The 17,852-nt window shown below is 35.0% G+C and overlaps 2 protein-coding genes across 6 annotated transcripts in view; one reads left to right on the forward strand and one right to left on the reverse strand.

Annotated features, from left to right (window-relative positions):
• LOC123880400 (atypical kinase COQ8B, mitochondrial) overlaps positions 1-17,852 on the forward strand; it is a 20,804-nt gene continuing 2,952 nt past the window's right edge. The window contains exons 1-10 of one of the 4 annotated variants that reach the window (XM_045928505.1): positions 1-139; positions 1,463-1,630; positions 1,832-2,401; positions 2,865-3,081; positions 3,464-3,673; positions 4,173-4,288; positions 5,069-5,231; positions 5,851-6,053; positions 6,590-6,742; positions 7,326-7,631. In XM_045928505.1, the coding sequence (XP_045784461.1) occupies positions 1,625-1,630; positions 1,832-2,401; positions 2,865-3,081; positions 3,464-3,673; positions 4,173-4,288; positions 5,069-5,231; positions 5,851-6,053; positions 6,590-6,742; positions 7,326-7,607 (1,920 nt within the window). In that variant the 5' untranslated portion in view covers positions 1-139; positions 1,463-1,624 and the 3' untranslated portion in view covers positions 7,608-7,631. Of the gene's footprint in view, positions 140-1,462; positions 1,631-1,831; positions 2,402-2,864; positions 3,082-3,463; positions 3,674-4,172; positions 4,289-5,068; positions 5,232-5,850; positions 6,054-6,589; positions 6,743-7,325; positions 8,835-17,852 lie in introns of those variants that run through there. The other 3 variants (XM_045928504.1, XM_045928506.1, XM_045928507.1) reach the window with 3 other exon arrangements.
• The window catches only part of LOC123880398 (protein nervous wreck), a 24,419-nt gene continuing 20,661 nt past the window's right edge, over positions 14,095-17,852 (reverse strand). For both annotated transcript variants that reach the window (XM_045928500.1, XM_045928499.1), the window contains exon 18: positions 14,095-16,465. In XM_045928500.1, the coding sequence (XP_045784456.1) occupies positions 15,968-16,465 (498 nt within the window). In that variant the 3' untranslated portion in view covers positions 14,095-15,967. The remainder of the gene's footprint in view (positions 16,466-17,852) is intronic.

Raw genomic sequence — 17,852 nt, forward strand, 5'->3', positions numbered from 1 at the left:
GTAGGTATTGTAACCTAATATTTGGCTGCAAATCACAGACCAATAACATCATTGCAAAGCGCGGGCGGGACACTTTCATTAGTCGTAACAGCAGATTCTAGGTGATTTATTGTGATTTTCGCGAATTGATTTGGTTGAGGTGAGTAGAATTGATATGTATTATAAATATCCTCCCTAAGAAGACGTGGAAGCTGTTATCATAGTCCTTACCAAACAATTCTATGCGCAGACATGCAATATGAGTTTGCTTAGGTTCAGCACCTAGTTGTGAGTAACATGTCAAGCATAAAGTCGAGGTTAAATGGAAAATACTTAATGTCCTATTAAGAAAAATAACTCACCTGAAAAAATAATAATAAAATCAAGCATTAGATAGAATAATATAAGTTGGTCGTTATATTTGACATTTTACTTGAAAAAAATAGCGGTAATTAATTTTTCAAAAAGAGAAAAAACCGTATTTGCTATATTATGAAATTTTCCATTCACAGTTACCCCAAAAAGCCCCAAAATGTGAAGTAACATTGTCATAGATCAAAAGTCTAAAAATCTATGCAATTTACCTTTTTTTTATATTGGACTTATTTAGAAACTTTTAGGAATACCTTTAATCACATATCCTAAAATAATTTTATAAGATAAGTTGGAAACAATAACACATTCTTGAAGTTCTACATCTGGTTACAATTTCATAAATGTTATGCAATAGGAAGTAGAGTTTATTTCATCATGTAAAAACTGGCATTAAAAACTGTTTAATCTAATAAAATACCCTTTATTGATGATTTAACTATGCTTTAACATGCTAATACTAGCTCCAAATATTACTTCTTGAAGGTATGATATTTAAAAATTATAAATTAAAAGTTATCAGCTCAAGTAAGTATATATTTATTTTGTTTGATTGAAATGCTTCAAATTGATGGTATACCAATTAGGAGAGAATAAAAGCTTTCTGCCTTTTTAAACTTGGAAAATAACAACCCCTCCTATGCATAATGTTGTAACATAAAAACAATGTTTTTAGTACAAGCATTTAAACTTTGAATTTGAGATTACTTGAACTTGACAACATTTTTTCAACTGAAACCTACCATATAATTAAAAGAACCTAATTAGTATTATAAAAACACACACATTAATTTAAAAATGTATATATTTTCTGAGAAATCCTAAAATTAGATACTTAAGATTTTATGCAGGGATGAAAATATCATACCTACATGCTAGCACAAGTTACTATTTTATGTGTGGTAAGAAATTGTCTTACCTTCAAGATATGATGAGTTACGACATCATATGTTGTTCTTTTTTTACGTTCATTAATTGGAATGATGACATAACATAGTTCTAAAGTAATTAAAATGCAGTAAAAATGCCTTTCAAATTAAACATATTTTTAGAAATCGAAAGTAGTCAGCCAAAAACTATGTATTTTAGTCTATCATCTTTTTTGTTGTAGTTAATACAGTCAAATTAAAAAAAAAAAAAAGGACTTTAGTAATAGCAATTAAATAGACAACAAGCAGTCACAAGAAAGTTTCACAGCTTAAGTTCTAGTGTTCTAGTGAATAAAGTTTCTAGTGAATGGCTTAATTTATATTATTATAAGTTGATTGCTTAAATGTTGGTAAGTAGTTTAGCTTACGAAGGGCTTAATCTATCATTTACTATTTCACACAGTTCCTAGGCAATGTGTTCATTTCATGTAATGCATTGCTGCTAACATATACATAAATACAAGAATTGCTTGTAAATGTATTAAGATTATGTAGTAGTTGAAGAATTTTAACAATTTAATATATGTATATAACTCACACTCACCTTTCAGGCAATGTCACATATTAATGACATCCTAGGGGTAATGAGAGGTCTCCGTCAGGTGATTGATGCAGGTGTCAAACTGCAGCAAGAAAGTACTAGACTAGTATGGAATAACTCTAGTATCAGACAGCCTCTTAAGTACTGCTCAACTAACACACTTTCAACTTACAAGCCTAACCCTGACAATGCAAGTGATCTTTTTGAAAGGACTATGGTGGTGGTGCATGGTATCAAGAAGTATGTCACTATGTATAAATCTAGTTTGGACAATAACTTAGATGTTGCTGTAACCATGGATCCACAATTGCAAGAAGACATTGAAACCCTTAATAAGCAGTTTGATGAGACTTTTGAGAGCTTAAAACAAACACAGAAGAAAATTATTTCCTCTACTGTGGTTCCGTCAGTCGAGGAGCATGTGAAGCCTGTGGAGAAAAATGTACCTGAAAAAACTTCTGAAAGTAAATCTAAGGCTCAGCACAATGAAGTTTTAAAATCGAAAATAGTTCCTGAGCCTAGAGTGGATGCCAGTACAAGTCGTACAATTCCTAAACCAGTTGCTAAGAAAAAGTTGAAAGTAAGCATTTTATTGGTAATAAGTGTAAATTTTTATACCTATACACATCAAACAGATAATACCCGGTGATGTGTGTGTGTGTGTGTGTGGGAACTGTTTGATTTTCCAGAACATAAGTCCGGCGTTCCAGGGATAGAAGCTAACTCTGTTTCAAATTTCGTTCGAACCGGTTAAGCAGTTGGGCTCTGAAAAGGTAGCAGACAGACATACAGATAAACAAACTGGCATACTTTCGCATTTATAATAGTATGGATTATGGATGGATCACTGCACTGTCTTATAAATTGAAGTCGTCATGGTGCGGCAGCTTTTTTCCACTGTCTCGTGTCCAAAGGTGAAATAAATGAATAAATGTGCCGAGACATGTGTGTGTGTGTGTGTGTGTTTGTTGAGAAAGAGTATTTCTGGCAAGTGTTACCCGATGTTTAACAGATTTTTTTAAATTCGATTATTCCGATAACAGCTAAGTGAGAATTCAAAAGCTCGCGTGGTGCCGTCTTCGCGTATTGGTCGAATGGTGTCGTTTGGATCCCTCGCGGCGGGCCTTGGAATTGGAACTGTGGCGCAGTATGCCCGGAACACGTTGCAGTCGGTCACTGGGCGAGTGGACGAGTCTTCCAATCTATTCCTATCGCCAGCCAATGCTGAGAGAATAGTTGATACGCTGTGTAAAGTGAGAGGTTAGTGAACCTTGTCTTAGTCTCACAGCTAAGCAGTTTAAATCTTCAGTTAATGTCAGCTGAAAAAAATCTTTTCTAAAAAATGATGATCATCTAGTAGATAAGACATCCACCTCCTATTTGGTGGGTCAGTGGTTCGGTTCTGGGCACGCACCTTTTATTTTTCGCAGTTATGTGCGTTTTAAGCAATTAAATATCACTTTCTAACTGTTAAAACATCGTGAGGAAACTGTATACCTGAGAATTCCCCATAACTTTCTCAAAGATGTGTAGACTGCCAGTCTGCACTTGGCTAGCGTGGTGGACATGACCTAAACCCTTCTCATTCAACCGTGCTCAATATAGAGGCGGTAATGGGTTGATTTTATTTATATGACTACAGGTGCAGCACTGAAGCTCGGTCAGCTGTTGAGTATCCAAGATGATTCCGTGATCCCTTCGGATCTTCAGCGTATATTTGACCGCGTCCGTCAGTCGGCAGACTTCATGCCGACCTGGCAAGTGGAGAAGGTGATGACGTCACAACTCGGCCCTAACTGGCGGGAAAAGGTGAAGCACTTTGAGGAGCAACCCTTCGCTGCAGCCTCAATCGGTAAGCAGAATAGAATATATTCATTGACACAATCCATCTATACTAATTCATATTTCCACAACATTAATATTTATTAATGCGAAAGTGTGCCTGTCTGTCTGCCAGCTTTTCACGGCTCATCTGTTTAACCGATTTTGAAAAATTTGGTACTGAGGTAGCTTGCATCTCAAGAAAGGACACAGGGTACCTTTTGACCCGGAAAATGTCAAAGTTTTCAAGAGACTGAAACTTATGTGTATGAAGTCGCGGACATTTTCTGGTATAATAAATGCTAGTGTGTCTATCTGTGCATATGGACATAAGCTATTTTTGTTCTGGATAATCAAAGAATCTCCACAGGATTTTTAAAAAGCCTAAATATACATAGACGAAATAGCGGGCTTCATCTGTTAGCTACAAAGATAGTTTAAAGATAGTTTACACCCTGGAAACAAATATAGGCTACTTTTATTCCGGAAATCAAAAGGTTCCTATGCTTACTGAAATCTTTTATTACCAGGACAAGTGCATTTAGCGGTTCTTCACAGTGGCCAAGAAGTTGCTATGAAGGTGCAATACCCAGGAGTGGCGAAGGGTATCGACAGTGATATAGATAATCTCGTTGGAGTCTTAAAAGTAAGCCTTTTTATGTTGATACTAGCAGTTCCATTGCATGTATTAATTCATTTATTTTATTTATTTTCATTTACTATAGGCAAGTGCTTGACCAAAATCACACCTGATGAAAAGTGATGATGTCGTCTAAGATGTACATAACAAACAAAACAATTAATCTATATAAATATAATTAAGTATGATGGCTTAACTCACTTGTTTGTCTGAGCTTGTTCGACTAGTTTCGAACCCGACTGGTGTCTCTACTCGCGAAACGGTGCTCAGGAGCGTCGGGCATACTCCGACAAGTGAAGTAAATCATCATATGATCTTGTGCAACTCATGAACAGCAACTACCAGTGACTCCCTTGATATCCGACTACCTAATAAGAGGGTTCCCAAGCCTGCGCTTGTTAGTACTATTTCTAGAATGATAAATTCGTAAAATTGCTGCTATCGTAAATCATTCATCTATACTAACATTGTAAACAGAAAAGATTTGTTTGTAATCAATAAACACCACTGGAAAGCTACTTTATTCAGAAGCAACATAGGCTTTATACTATGTGTACATAGCTATATAAAAATTACACCCAAAGCCGGGTGGACCAGCTTGTTTCAAAATATAAATTTTTGAAAATCAAATACACAAGGAAGATAATGGTGATAATAATTAATACGCATCAATTTAATACTATCCCCGGGTCCGGGAACGGTCGATAGACACCCCAAATAGAAAGCCGACATCTTAACCACTAAAAATAAGAAATAAGCAAATACTTCCAAAATCTTCGATTGCAGGTGTGGAATATGTTTCCGAAAGGCATGTTTATCGACAATGTAGTCGAAGTGGCGAAGAAGGAGTTGGCTTGGGAAGTCGACTACACACGGGAGGCCGAATGCACGCGAATGTTCAAAAAACTTCTGGAACCATATCCCGAGTACTACGTTCCCACTGTCATAGGTGCGTATTCTTTTTATAACATTTTAATGTGAGAAAAAAGAGTGACTCCCAGTGACTCTTGTCATTGGGAGGGAGTGGTTGTAAACGAAGTAGAATGGGTACAACATTTACCAACTGACCTAGCACCAAAGTTGTGAGTCATATTGTTACAATATCAATTATTGATGAGCTGGTTTTCATCTGGACGTTTTGACCCATCAACATCATCAAGATCAACTCAGAGTAAGAAGGGTTTTAGCCATAATCTACCACTCTGGCCAAGTGCGGATATTTGAAAACATTATGGAGAACTCTCATCTAGTAGAATACTATTTTTGTTGTATTTTTAACCCCCGACCCCAAAAAGAGGGGTGTTATAAGTTTGACGTGTGTATCTGTGTGTCTGTGTATCTGTGTATCTGTCTGTGGCACCGTAGCGCCTAAACTAATGAACCGATTTTAATTTAGTTTTTTTTGTTTGAAAGGTGGCTTGATCGAGAGTGTTCTTAGCTGTAATCCTAGAAAATCGGTTCAGCCGTTTGAAAGTTATCAGCTCTTTTCTAGTTACTGTAACCTTCACTTGTCGGGGGTGATATAAATTTTTAATTTACACTTGTATAAGTTAAATTCAATGTTGCAGACGAACTTTGTGCATCGGAGGTCATAACAACAGAGTTAGTAGAAGGAACGCCAATAGAAAAGTTCTTTGACGCTCCGTACGAAGTGAAATACGACATCGCTTACAAAATAATGCATCTTTGCCTACGGGAGATGTTCGTTTTACGCTGCATGCAGACTGATCCTAATTGGGCCAATTTCTTCTACAATAGCAATACCAAGCAGGTGAGAAATTTTGTTTTTAGTTCCTTCTTTCCTTCTTTCTTATTCTGGGACTCCCATATGGTTATTCCAGGGTCCCTTATAACAATAGCTTGTATTACTGAACTAGCTGGCCTGCCCTTCGTCTTTTTCGTATCTTCGTGGCTGTTATATCTACCATTAGTGTATCCTGTATTTTATTCTTTTCATATTAAGCAATAAAGATGTTTAAATAAATAAAATTTGAAGTTTCTAACTTGAGTGGTTTAAGCTATAGTTAATAAATCATTAGTAAGGAAACATCTTTTATATAAGCTTGCATTTGGTATAAAAGTTATAGCGTTTTTTTTATTCTGATACAAGTTAGCCCTTGACTGCGATCTCATCTGATGGTAAGTGATGATGCAGTCTAAGATGAAAGCAGGCTAACTTGGAACGGGTATGGCAAGGGACTCTAGTTACGACGCAATAAAGTGCAGTTCAGCTCGCGCAGCGCTGTGGCCTAAACTTTAATAAACTCCTCTCTTTCTATTTGTTTGAGTTTGCTATTTTGTAAACAGGTAGTGTTGCTGGACTTTGGAGCTACTCGTCAATATTCCAAGGAGTTCATGGATCAATACATCGAAATAATTAAAGCGGCTTCCGAGGGCGACCGTGAGACCATCTTGAAAAAATCACTGGAGATGAAATTTTTGACGGGATATGAGTCCAAGGTAAGATTCACTTTTAGACCACTATTACGCCAGTAGTGTCCGACCTCTCGCTCTCGCTTGGCAGTCCATGTGAGATAGAGATAAATAGTTATCACCTTACTGCGGCGAAGCCCAAGGGAGGGTTATGTGTTTTTGCTTCATGTAGTTAGTAGCGCTCTATAAATAAATATGTGTAGATCATCACGAAAACCATTTGTCACAAGGTGTCAGTTTTCATTCCCGGTACGCTGGATTGGGCACTCCGAATTGGTAATTATGAGCGTTTTAAACAATTACATACAATTTGCTTTAATATGAACGAAAACATCGCGAGGAAACCTACATGCCTGATGGTTACCCATAATATTCTCAAAGGTGTGTGAAGTCTGCCAATCCGCACTTGACCAACATGGTAAACTGGCCAAAACCTTTGTCACTGAGAAAAGGCTGGTGCTCTGTAGTGAGCCGGCGATGGGTTGAAGTGGCAGTTAAAAGTGTTTGGCTATGACTCATTAGTCACGATTGCTTCAAGCTACCTAAATGGCCGTCCTTGAGTTGGGCTACAACAGCCTATTGGTGGTTAATGAATATTTTTGTTGACTAGATAATGGAAGAAACGCACGTGGATACGGTCCTTATCATGGGAGAAGTATTTACCATGAAAGGTTCCGGAGAATTTGACTTCGGTGCTCAGAATACAACGAGACGCATCCAAGCTGTCGTCCCGACAATACTGACCCACAGGCTGTGCCCACCTCCAGAGGAAATATATTCTTTACACAGGAAACTCTCTGGGGTCTTTCTGCTCTGTTCCAAAATGAAGATTAAGATGAACTGTAGGGATATGTTCGAAGAAATATATCAACAGTATAAAACCTTAACATAGCATTAAAAGGTACAAATCATAGATGTCATAGTACGCTAGGTGTAGCGATTGGAGACATATTTTTGAAGCAACTTGATTATCGCCATTTTGGCGCTGATAGTAGCAGTAAACGTCATGCGAGCGTACTCAGAACTAAACGAGGAACATGAGGATCATTTGACACAAAGTGTCAATTTTAATTCATACCCGGTGCGCTCAATGGGGCGCTTCGAATCAACACAAAAAAGAACTTTCATTTTGTATGGCACAACATATCTAGCGAACTATGTATCTTTGCTACAATCTTGCTTAGATATGAAAAATAAATATGTATTTACGTTCCTAACAAACTAACAACTAAGTACTTTGATAAAATATTAAAAAAAATGGTTTATTATAAATGAATAAAAAACGAGACCCTATCGAACACAAGATACAAATATTTCTATTAGAAATATAAAATATCCATCTTGTCAAAATATTTATTAACACGTTTTTTTATTTTTTTTGTAATAAATCAACAACTATGGTAAAATAAAATAAAAAAAATTATAAATATTTTATAACGATACTAGGTTAGGTCATACGGCGTTTGTTACGTCGTTACCGAGTCTGTATTTTTATTGGATTGGTTTTAGTATTTTAGTAATTTATTGCAAAATGTTATGACCTAGGTTCTAAATATAAATCCATACGCAAGTCAAGTGCAAATTTAAATTACAAATAAATATTTTATTTTTCCAAATCATTTGTGTTTGGGTTATTTTGACTCGCACGTGTTAAGTGTGTATAGATTAATTTTTAGAATCTAAGTACTATTTAAACTCTTGTTTAGTATTAATATTTTTGTGCCTTGCTTAAAATTACAACTTTACGCACATGTAACATGAAAAAAAAAATATATATCTTTACAAACAATGTCTTTAAAAACAACTTTTTCAAACAATTATTATAACATTCAGATTAGGTAGACTATTAGATATCTTTTGTAGCTACACAATTTCTAGCAGTATGCTGTCGTCGTCGTCGTATAACTCCAAGAATGTTTTTGAGCTATCGCTAACAGATCGGTCATGCGCTAGTCGCTTCTTCGCAACTCGCGTCTGTTGCTGTCTTGTCGAGGTGAAAAATGTACGTAATAATGTTTTATACTACAAAAGATTAAGTTGTTAGTTTTAATGTCTGTGATTTATTGTAACTAAGCTACTTACCTACCTCTTACGTTAAATAAAAAAGTTTCTTAACATACCATCTGTTTCATTTCACTGCAATACAAAAACCGGTCAAGTGCGAGTCTGCCTCGCATACGGAGGGTTCCGTACCATCGTACAAAATATTTTAACATTTTTATATTCAATACTGCAAAATAATGACAGCAGCGCCATCTATATGTGATTTAGTAAATATCATATAGATGACGCTTTAGTGATAGAACACATTTTTTTTTTTGTGTGATGTAACCACACATTCACGGTTTTCGGATTTATTCCTTTACTTGTGCTATAAGACCTACTTACCTGCCGAATTTCATGATTCTAGGTCAACGGGAAGTACCCTATAGGTTTTCTTGACAGACACGACAGACGGACAGACAAGACAACAAAGTGATCCTATAAGGGTTCCGTTTTTCCGTTTAGGTAGGATATAGCTTGGCAATAATAAGGACTGACACTTTACAAGAAACTAAATTAGATACTTACCTATGTTTTTAAATAAGATAGGTGAAATAAAACTAAATCTAGAGTGAGTATTTAAATATATTTAAATTCATCCAGCGTTTTCTGTACTTAGTCTATAGTGACCTAACATTATTTCCGATTTCCTAAAGAATTGCAACACTTTGAACATATTTATTTTGGTAAATTTGTTTTAGGTAAGGTAAGTTTGTCTATATAAGTCAAGTATTACATACAACGTAATAGTTATTGTAAACATTATTCAATCAAGTATTTCAAATTCAACATTCATCTACAGAGTGCTACAGTCCTCTCACGAATAAAATATTATGTCTTTTAATTTGTTATTTAGATTTATTTCAACGATAAGTAGCTATAACAAAATATACAGTCAATTGTAGGTGAAAGTAGAAACCGTAACAATGAAAATTATTACGAATTCTAATAAGGCAGGCACCTTAAACTTAACAGCGAAGTGCGAATTTTCGTCAATATAGTTTGAATATTAAGAATTCCCCATTTGAATATTAAGAAACCATAGTCAATGAAATTTTGTAGACACATTTTAGAGATTTCCGTAAAATGTCTAGTTTTAATGTTACACGGGTTGAAAGATTGGTATATTTTTAGCAGGGGTAACTTTAAAACAAAACTACAGACACAGATATTAGATCCTAGAACGTATCTACTTGTTAATATTCAAATGAGAGCCAAATTACGTGTTTGTTTGTAGCGCACCATGAATAATAAACTTATTCAATAGCTTCATGATAATAATAAAATAATCTACCACTAATTAGGCAGGAAAATCATTCATTGTAGATTACTCAAGATGAAAATGCGGTGTTACTAAATTGGTATTGTATTTCATAATCCTTGTTTGATTTTCTAACTAGCTGGTGCTCGGCTAATGTTTGATTTTTCGGGATAAAAAGTAGCCCATGTCATTCTCCAGGTCTTTGACTATACCCATAAAAATAAACAAACCAGTAACACGGGACGCGATGGGTTAGGATTTATTCAGATATTAATTATACGTCTGATTGCTCTCGGTAAAACAATTTAGTCTCATGACAATTAATTAAAAATAATATTAGCCTGTTTTGACAAATACCATAAAATTATTAAATTCTATTCTGAATGTGCGTTTACGAAGAAGCATTTCATAATTAAATGCCTATTACCTATGTACATAACATGAATTATCTTTGAATTACAATTAAAATGTGTGCTTTAATGTTTGGAACAGATGACTTTAATCACATGAATATTGAAGTCCTCTGTTTCAAACAAAAAGAAGTAGGAATAAAGTAATACTATAATTTAGTAACAATATTAAATAATAATAATAATAATAACAAGTCACTAACAATCTATAGGTTATCTAACAAAAAAACTGGACATATCATTCTAAGATGTTAATTAGATGCAAATTACGAATTTAAACTTTCTATATTTTTTACCCGACTACGGCAAAGCCAAAAGGAAGGGTTATGATTTTAGCAGTCTATGTATGTATGTATGTTTGTATCAGATTCTGTGTGTAGCTACCACCATAGCGCCTAAATTATTGAACCGATTTTAATGGATGACGTGTCAATCAATTCGTTATTATGGTCCGGGTGACATAGGCTACATTTTATACGAAAAAACTAACGAATGTTACATCCAAAAAAGTAGGGGTTTCCAAAAATTTTTTTTTGCTATTGTATCGAGTGAGATATCAAATGAAAAAGGAAATAATTCTGAGTTCGAAGAAAAAATATAGAATAATAGAAGAAATAAAGAAAGAATCAGAAAAACAATTTCACTACGTAGTCGAGTTTTAGTGCTGTTTAATTTTATCTTATAAACATTGTTTAATAGTGTGGGCTCATAATATAATATTGTGGGAAAGATGCAGCAAAAGTTTACACGTTTTAATATCCTAAGATATTTCTAAATGTTGCGTAATAGAGACACACGTCTTTAAAATTGCATATACATATAATGATTTTTGAGAATAGAGGTGACATTGAGAAGATAGTAACACCCTGTACAACGTATGTTTTGGCTGAGTCTCCAAGCAGGTTTCGAGCGTAGGTACTATTAGGTTACTATTATATTATACACCACTACTTTTTAATTAGAATAAAAAAATTAAGGGGAATATTTTAAATATGCAATCGGATTTTATTACTTCAATTTTAACGTAGATATTAACATTTTTTTTTGGTTTGAAAATATGAATAAATAGATGATATTTGAGCAACAATTACTTACGCCACAAACGAAACGACATAATTTCAACGCCGCGTATCATATTGTGTAGGTATGGTAACAATAATTTTAACAATTTTTACATAGGTATATTTTAGAACACTCGATTTAAATTTTCTAAACTGCATAAACGTGTCAGGTATCGAATTTTGACTAAACAGATTTTTTATACTCAATTAAAAACTAGTGGTGCATATATTCTATGGTCATGGCACATTGCGATCAGCCTTCTGTCTGTCTGTCTGTCCGTAGGTCAAGAGTGAAGACCTTTTTCCTCAGAAACAACTTGAGCTTATGAATGTACTAGTTATAAATATGTGCGGTTTGGTTTTTTTAATTATTTATTTGCATACTTGGGTAAGCTGGTGCGTTAGTGGAGCTTTAGGGTGACAGTTATCACAAATTGACGAACCTGAAACGCGGGAGCTTATTCAGTTATGCGTTATGACTGTCATACCTAGATTTTTACATTTTTGTTGATGGCAGTTTACTTCAATTATTATTATTAGTGTGGATTAAATTATCAACTAGTTTTTCTTCATATAATGTATAACACAGAGACAACGTTCTATATACCTACCTACTTTGGAAAACATACAAAAAACGCTTCTCTTCTCTATTGCAATGTGCCTGGGGTCATATTGAATGAACTTAAAACCGTGTAGTACAGTTTGTAGTACACTTAGGTACGTGGAGATATATCGTTACTGATTTTTTTATTTCCACATTAAATATTTCATACAACAGAGTGTGGAAAAAACAGAGAACAGTTCTACAATGAATTCTAAATTATATCGAGTCTATTCGTCAAATTGGTCGGAGCCAAGCCAATAAATACCTATAAAAGTAGGTAGGTACTTACATTTACTGTTCTTAGTTTGAATATTTTAAAGCTTTAGGCCATTTCTGTCAAAGTAAGTACCTTTATAAAACTAAATGACTTTGAATGTCGCAGATTTTTTGCTCTTAAAATAATGCTCAAAGCATACCACGAGAGAGTCGAAGTTCTTGAAGCCGCATATTCGTTTATACTGAAGCTTCGGGGACATGACGCAATAGGATTTAAATTCAATTATCTAGGTAACTTTGAAAGTTTCGCTTCGATTCTCGCGCAGTATTCGTGGAGCCTAACTCAAATCCTGTCATTAATCTATACTTAACGTCAGACCTGGTATTAGAAGTACATACATATACTTTCATCAGTTATTTAATGATGATAGAGAATATAATATGGTAAATAATATACGCTCATCTGTTAGTTAACCGATTTTTATTTCAAATGAAAGATTATTTTATTACTAATCCATTTGAACAATGTAAAAGACAACGTAACGGCAACTTTCATGAAAAACTGAAACATTAATTTGTTTCGTCTCCGACCAACAAGCAAGGTCTACTTTATCCAAATATCCTACATCGAACTTTAGCAGCTAAACAGTTTTGATAGTCTATAATATAGGTACATCGCCAGCTAAACATAATATATACAACATTTCTACATTAATATGACCGCTTCCCACTCCACAATTTAATATACCATAAAAAAAATGAAGAACACTGGTGTATTAAATGTTACATTAAATTCGCCTGTCTGCACAGACGGACTGCATTTGGACTTGCAAACCGACTGTGAAATTGCAGTTGGAACGCGGTTTTATTTCAGTGGACACATCGCAACTGCTCACTGACTGCGCAGACTGCGTGCAATTGGCGTACAGTTTAAGTATAGTAGGTATCTACAGGCATTCAGTGGGAACTGCACGCCGACTGCGCAGCCGCTTGTTGCAGTTGTGTCAACTGCAACAAAACTGAATCCCAACTGCAATTTTGCAGTCGACTTGCAATCCATATGCAGTACATCTGTATAAACTCTAATATCAATGCTTAGATCACATATCTTCATCAGTTTTTATTTCACATAATATTTAGTGAGTATTACAAAGAGGTCAGGACTGTACGAAATTTTTATACTTTTTTGAATCTGTGCGTTGTGAATGTGACATGTTTGCTTTTAGTGAATAATAAAGGGCGATAACTAACTATTTATTTGATTTTTAAAATATGTTACTATATATTTCATAATCAATTATTATTCATTCACTGAGGCACACAAAGGATATAAAAACTGACAAAAATTTCGAGCGAAAAAGCTCACTTTGAACTTCTTTACCTCACTCATTCTAAAAGCTATAGAAAATAAAAACCTTTTTTTACCCGACTGCGGCAAAGCCAAAAGGAAGGGTTATGATTTTAGCAGTCTATGTATGTATGTGTGTATGTTTCTATCCAGATTCTGTGTGTTCCACCGTAGCGCCTAAACTACTGGGCCGATTTTGATGAATGAGGGGTCAATCGATCCATCGTAAGGTCCGGGTGACATAGGCTATACTTTATACGAAAAAAATTTACCTAACGAATGTTACATGAAAAAATGTGGCGGGCTCCAAAATTTTGTTTGTATCGAGTGGGATGTCAAATGAAAGAAGAGAAAATCTGAGTTCATAAATTCAAATGTACTAGGTACAACATTAAAATATACCAAGCTACAGAAAAACAATTTTACTATACTTAATATTTCAGCGTTTACTAAGACGATCACAGTCGGGTTTTAGTTTTCAACTTTATCTTGTTCGTACGTTATTTTGAAACCTCTAACTAAAATTGGTTGCCAGACTCAAAGTGCGCATATTTTCCATGTTGCTGTAAAATTTCATATTCCAATACTTAATAATAACAAGGTTTTTGCTAATTTGTAAGAGTCAGCTATGAAGAAAACTACTAAATTTTTTCTAAGAAATATACATAATTGAATAGCTAAGCTTTATATATATTTTTGGTAAAAGTATTGATTTGTTCTTGGTTCATCAAATAGCGTTTTCTATGCTTCCAATCCAATAAGTTAACTATCTTTGCATTTTTATAAAGCCAATAATTATTATGTCGTAAGAAAATTGACGACTTTGATAATAATCTAATGTCTGATCTGTGGACACTGATGGCGATAGGATAATCCACAAACAAAGACATAAGCATTTGCCATTAAATGAGGAAAGATCTACTGAATTCTTGGCCTTTCTTTTCTACATTAGCCTATCGAAACTCCGAAACTAATAATCTGAATCTCCAAAGTCCATCACTGATAAAAACTACACTATCCCTGAGTGCTATAGGCTATAAAACTAGTCAGAAACATAGTCTCAAAGAAATGGGTAACTATCGCGACGAGACATACTGATATGGCAGTGTTCTGTGACAGGGTTGTCGGAGAATTTATGGATAGGTATTAAAATCGTAAGGTCCTTGAGTAAAGACCACATTTCATCAAACCAAGTACCCCTAGCTTAGTAGTTGGAGCGATTAATCCAGAATGTGGCTGTTAATGAGGGCTAGATAGGAAGTGTTGGAGCTACCTCAGGGACCTAAGTACATATGTCCAACAGCCAGCACGGATACAATCATAATCCTACTATCTTCTAGTCGATATAAGATCACCGATATCAGTGAAAGAGACAAGTATTTATTATCCTACATAGTATATTAATTGATTAATTTTACAAACTGTACCAATAGCAATACAAAAAGTATCCGATCGAGTAGGCTCCAAATTTTTTGTAGAGTATGTAGTAAAAAGGCAGTTGTTTAACATTTTCATTTATGCTAATATTAAGGCTTAAATTAATGATTTTCACAATTACGAGTATCTAAGTATACAGCAGGATAGGTAGACTATATACCTACCTACTCGTTATTTTGTATGTCGAATTTCTTGTCTAAATAATATTATATAATAAATTGTTTTCAACGATTGATAAATTATTTAATAATAACATTTTAACAAGAAGTAGTTTTTACAACAAATAAAATAAAAATATGTCATTTGAACAGCAATAATATAGGTTTACCTAGGTTTGATACAGTATGATTCTAGTATCTGAAAGTAGGTATTTTAACAAACTATGTAAGAATAGGTTGGTACGTAGGTTGAACTGAAATTAGTAGGTATTTTGAAAAAATGTCTCAGGGTAAACAATTGAAAACAAAGCCAAATGTAACTAGTATTTTTAATCTTGGATTTGTACTAATTTTTAGATTATAATATACAACCTCCAATATGTATTATTAATATTATTATACCACATTCAATCGGTTGGAAATTACAAAACCACCAACAAATACCTAACTTTTAATATTAGCTTTATGACTTACCTGCTAGTGTTTCGATGGTTATTGCCTAAGATTCAGATTATTTACAGTTATGTATTCATCTGAAAAATGACTTCATGTGTGAGAAACGGTCTTTTTGTAAACGATTTGGAAACTCTGAAACATGTTATAATGTCTCGTTATTAGGAAAATTATAATAAGGTTAAATAATGCGTACAAGTTATTCCAATACAGTTGTGGTCAAAGTCTGTATGATATCTACATTAGAAAAGCAATTTAGAGCTAAGCGTTGGATTCCTTGAGATCTGTGAGCCTCGCTAGTTGCGCCGGTTCTAGCTCATCGGGAATGGAGGCCCGGCCAGCCCGGGGCGCGGACGGCGGGGACTGCGGCGCGGTAGGGGGACCCGATGCCACCGAGGCCCCTGTCGACTCTCCTTCGGAGGCCGTCGAGCTTGAAGCGGGATGGGGAGCGGAGTCGGCGTGACCCTCTTCCGAATCGCGCAGGCACACGGCAGTCTGTTCGGAGAGGGAAGATTCTTCGTCCTCGTTGTCTTCGGAGCGTTCGAGCTCCTCGAGTCGGGGCTCTGGCACCGGTTCGGGCTGCGGTTCGGGCTGCGGTTCGGGCTCGGGTGGAGGGAAAGGCTGCTCCGGCTCCTCCATCATGGGGGTGGCTGCGGTGATCACGATCTGCGCTACACCTAGCCCGCAATCTTCCTTTGTTATTTCAACTTGTGGTGGCGCAGGCTTCGGCTTCGGGGCGGGGGGCAACTCCTCCACTTCCTGGTAACAAAACATTGTTTTAAGAACTGTAGTTCTCATTTCTAAGCATAACGAGGTATTATGTTGCTATTCGTTATAAACTTTTACGAGTACATTCTTGTCGCATTCAAACCCATAGGTTACCTAACCCAATCGAAAGTAAAACTCTTAATACATCTTTTATGCTACTATTATAATTTATTCTCTGCATATCAAGATGTCAAGTATGTATGATAATAATTATAACTAAATAAATTCTCTAACAGCTGTTTCCATGCAAATGAAGCCGTCATGCTGGTGATGATATCGAGATGTTGAAGTACTTCAAATTTTTTTGTTAAAGATATTATAAAAAAGTCCTCAAGAGTTAAAAACAGCTTGTTCGTTATTTATAATGTATAACCGATTAATAAGGTACAAATATTTGTTCAAGACTGTTTTACATATATTTTATCCATTCAGTTAAATTATGTTAAAGAGGTAAAGATTTATTTCACATTTAATAATATTACACACAAATTATATAACTAAGATAGGTACTTATATATAGTTATTAGCACAATTCAAGCGGTGAAACACACAGCATAACCGTTCGAGACTCCAGACGATCGGTCACAAATGCTAAATGACGTAATAATATACAACAGCAGCTGGTATAGACCTAGAAGTATAATAAGCAATTCGCATAATATGATAATATAGTAATTTATATTATACTAGCTGATGCCCGCAGCTTCGCCCGCGTGGATTGGTCAGATCCCCTGCAGCATCAGGATTGAGGAGTTGGACTCCAAATTTTTTATGAAACAATGTCGCGAAGTTCCTCTGTCGATTAAAAAAGAAATGACGCAAATCGGTTCAGAAATCTTGGAGATTTCGGTGTACATAGGTAGAAAAACACAACTCCCTTTTTGAAAGTCGGTTAAAAAAGTAGCCTATGTTACTCCCTGGTCAATTCTCTACTTGTCTGTGAAAACCCCGTCAAACAGACAGACAGACAGACAGACAGACAGACAAAAATTTAAAAAACGTGTGATTCAGTGTTGGTATCGTTCAAATAACCACATGAGCTTAATATGAGGTAGTTATTTCGAAATTACAGACAGACACTCCAATTTTATTTATTAGTATAGATTACAATAGGTATATGTATTTAAGCTTCTTAAGTTTGTTTCATTCTAGGGTTTTAATTTTAGGGGTTTGTACCTAAAATGGAAAAAAGGTACCCTCATATCACTTTGTTATCCGTCTGTCTGTCTCTTTTTCACAGGAATGCGTGGAGTTATCAAGTTGAAATTAATATCAAATAGGTACTTGTCTACGATAATCCCTTCAAGCTGAAAAAAACAAGTTTCTAACTCAACGCAATAAAAGTGCCGCATATTTTGACACTCACAAATAAAACAAA

This window comes from Maniola jurtina, chromosome Z (genome assembly GCF_905333055.1).
Source record: "Maniola jurtina chromosome Z, ilManJurt1.1, whole genome shotgun sequence".
NCBI classification, from domain to species: Eukaryota; Metazoa; Arthropoda; class Insecta; order Lepidoptera; family Nymphalidae; genus Maniola; species Maniola jurtina.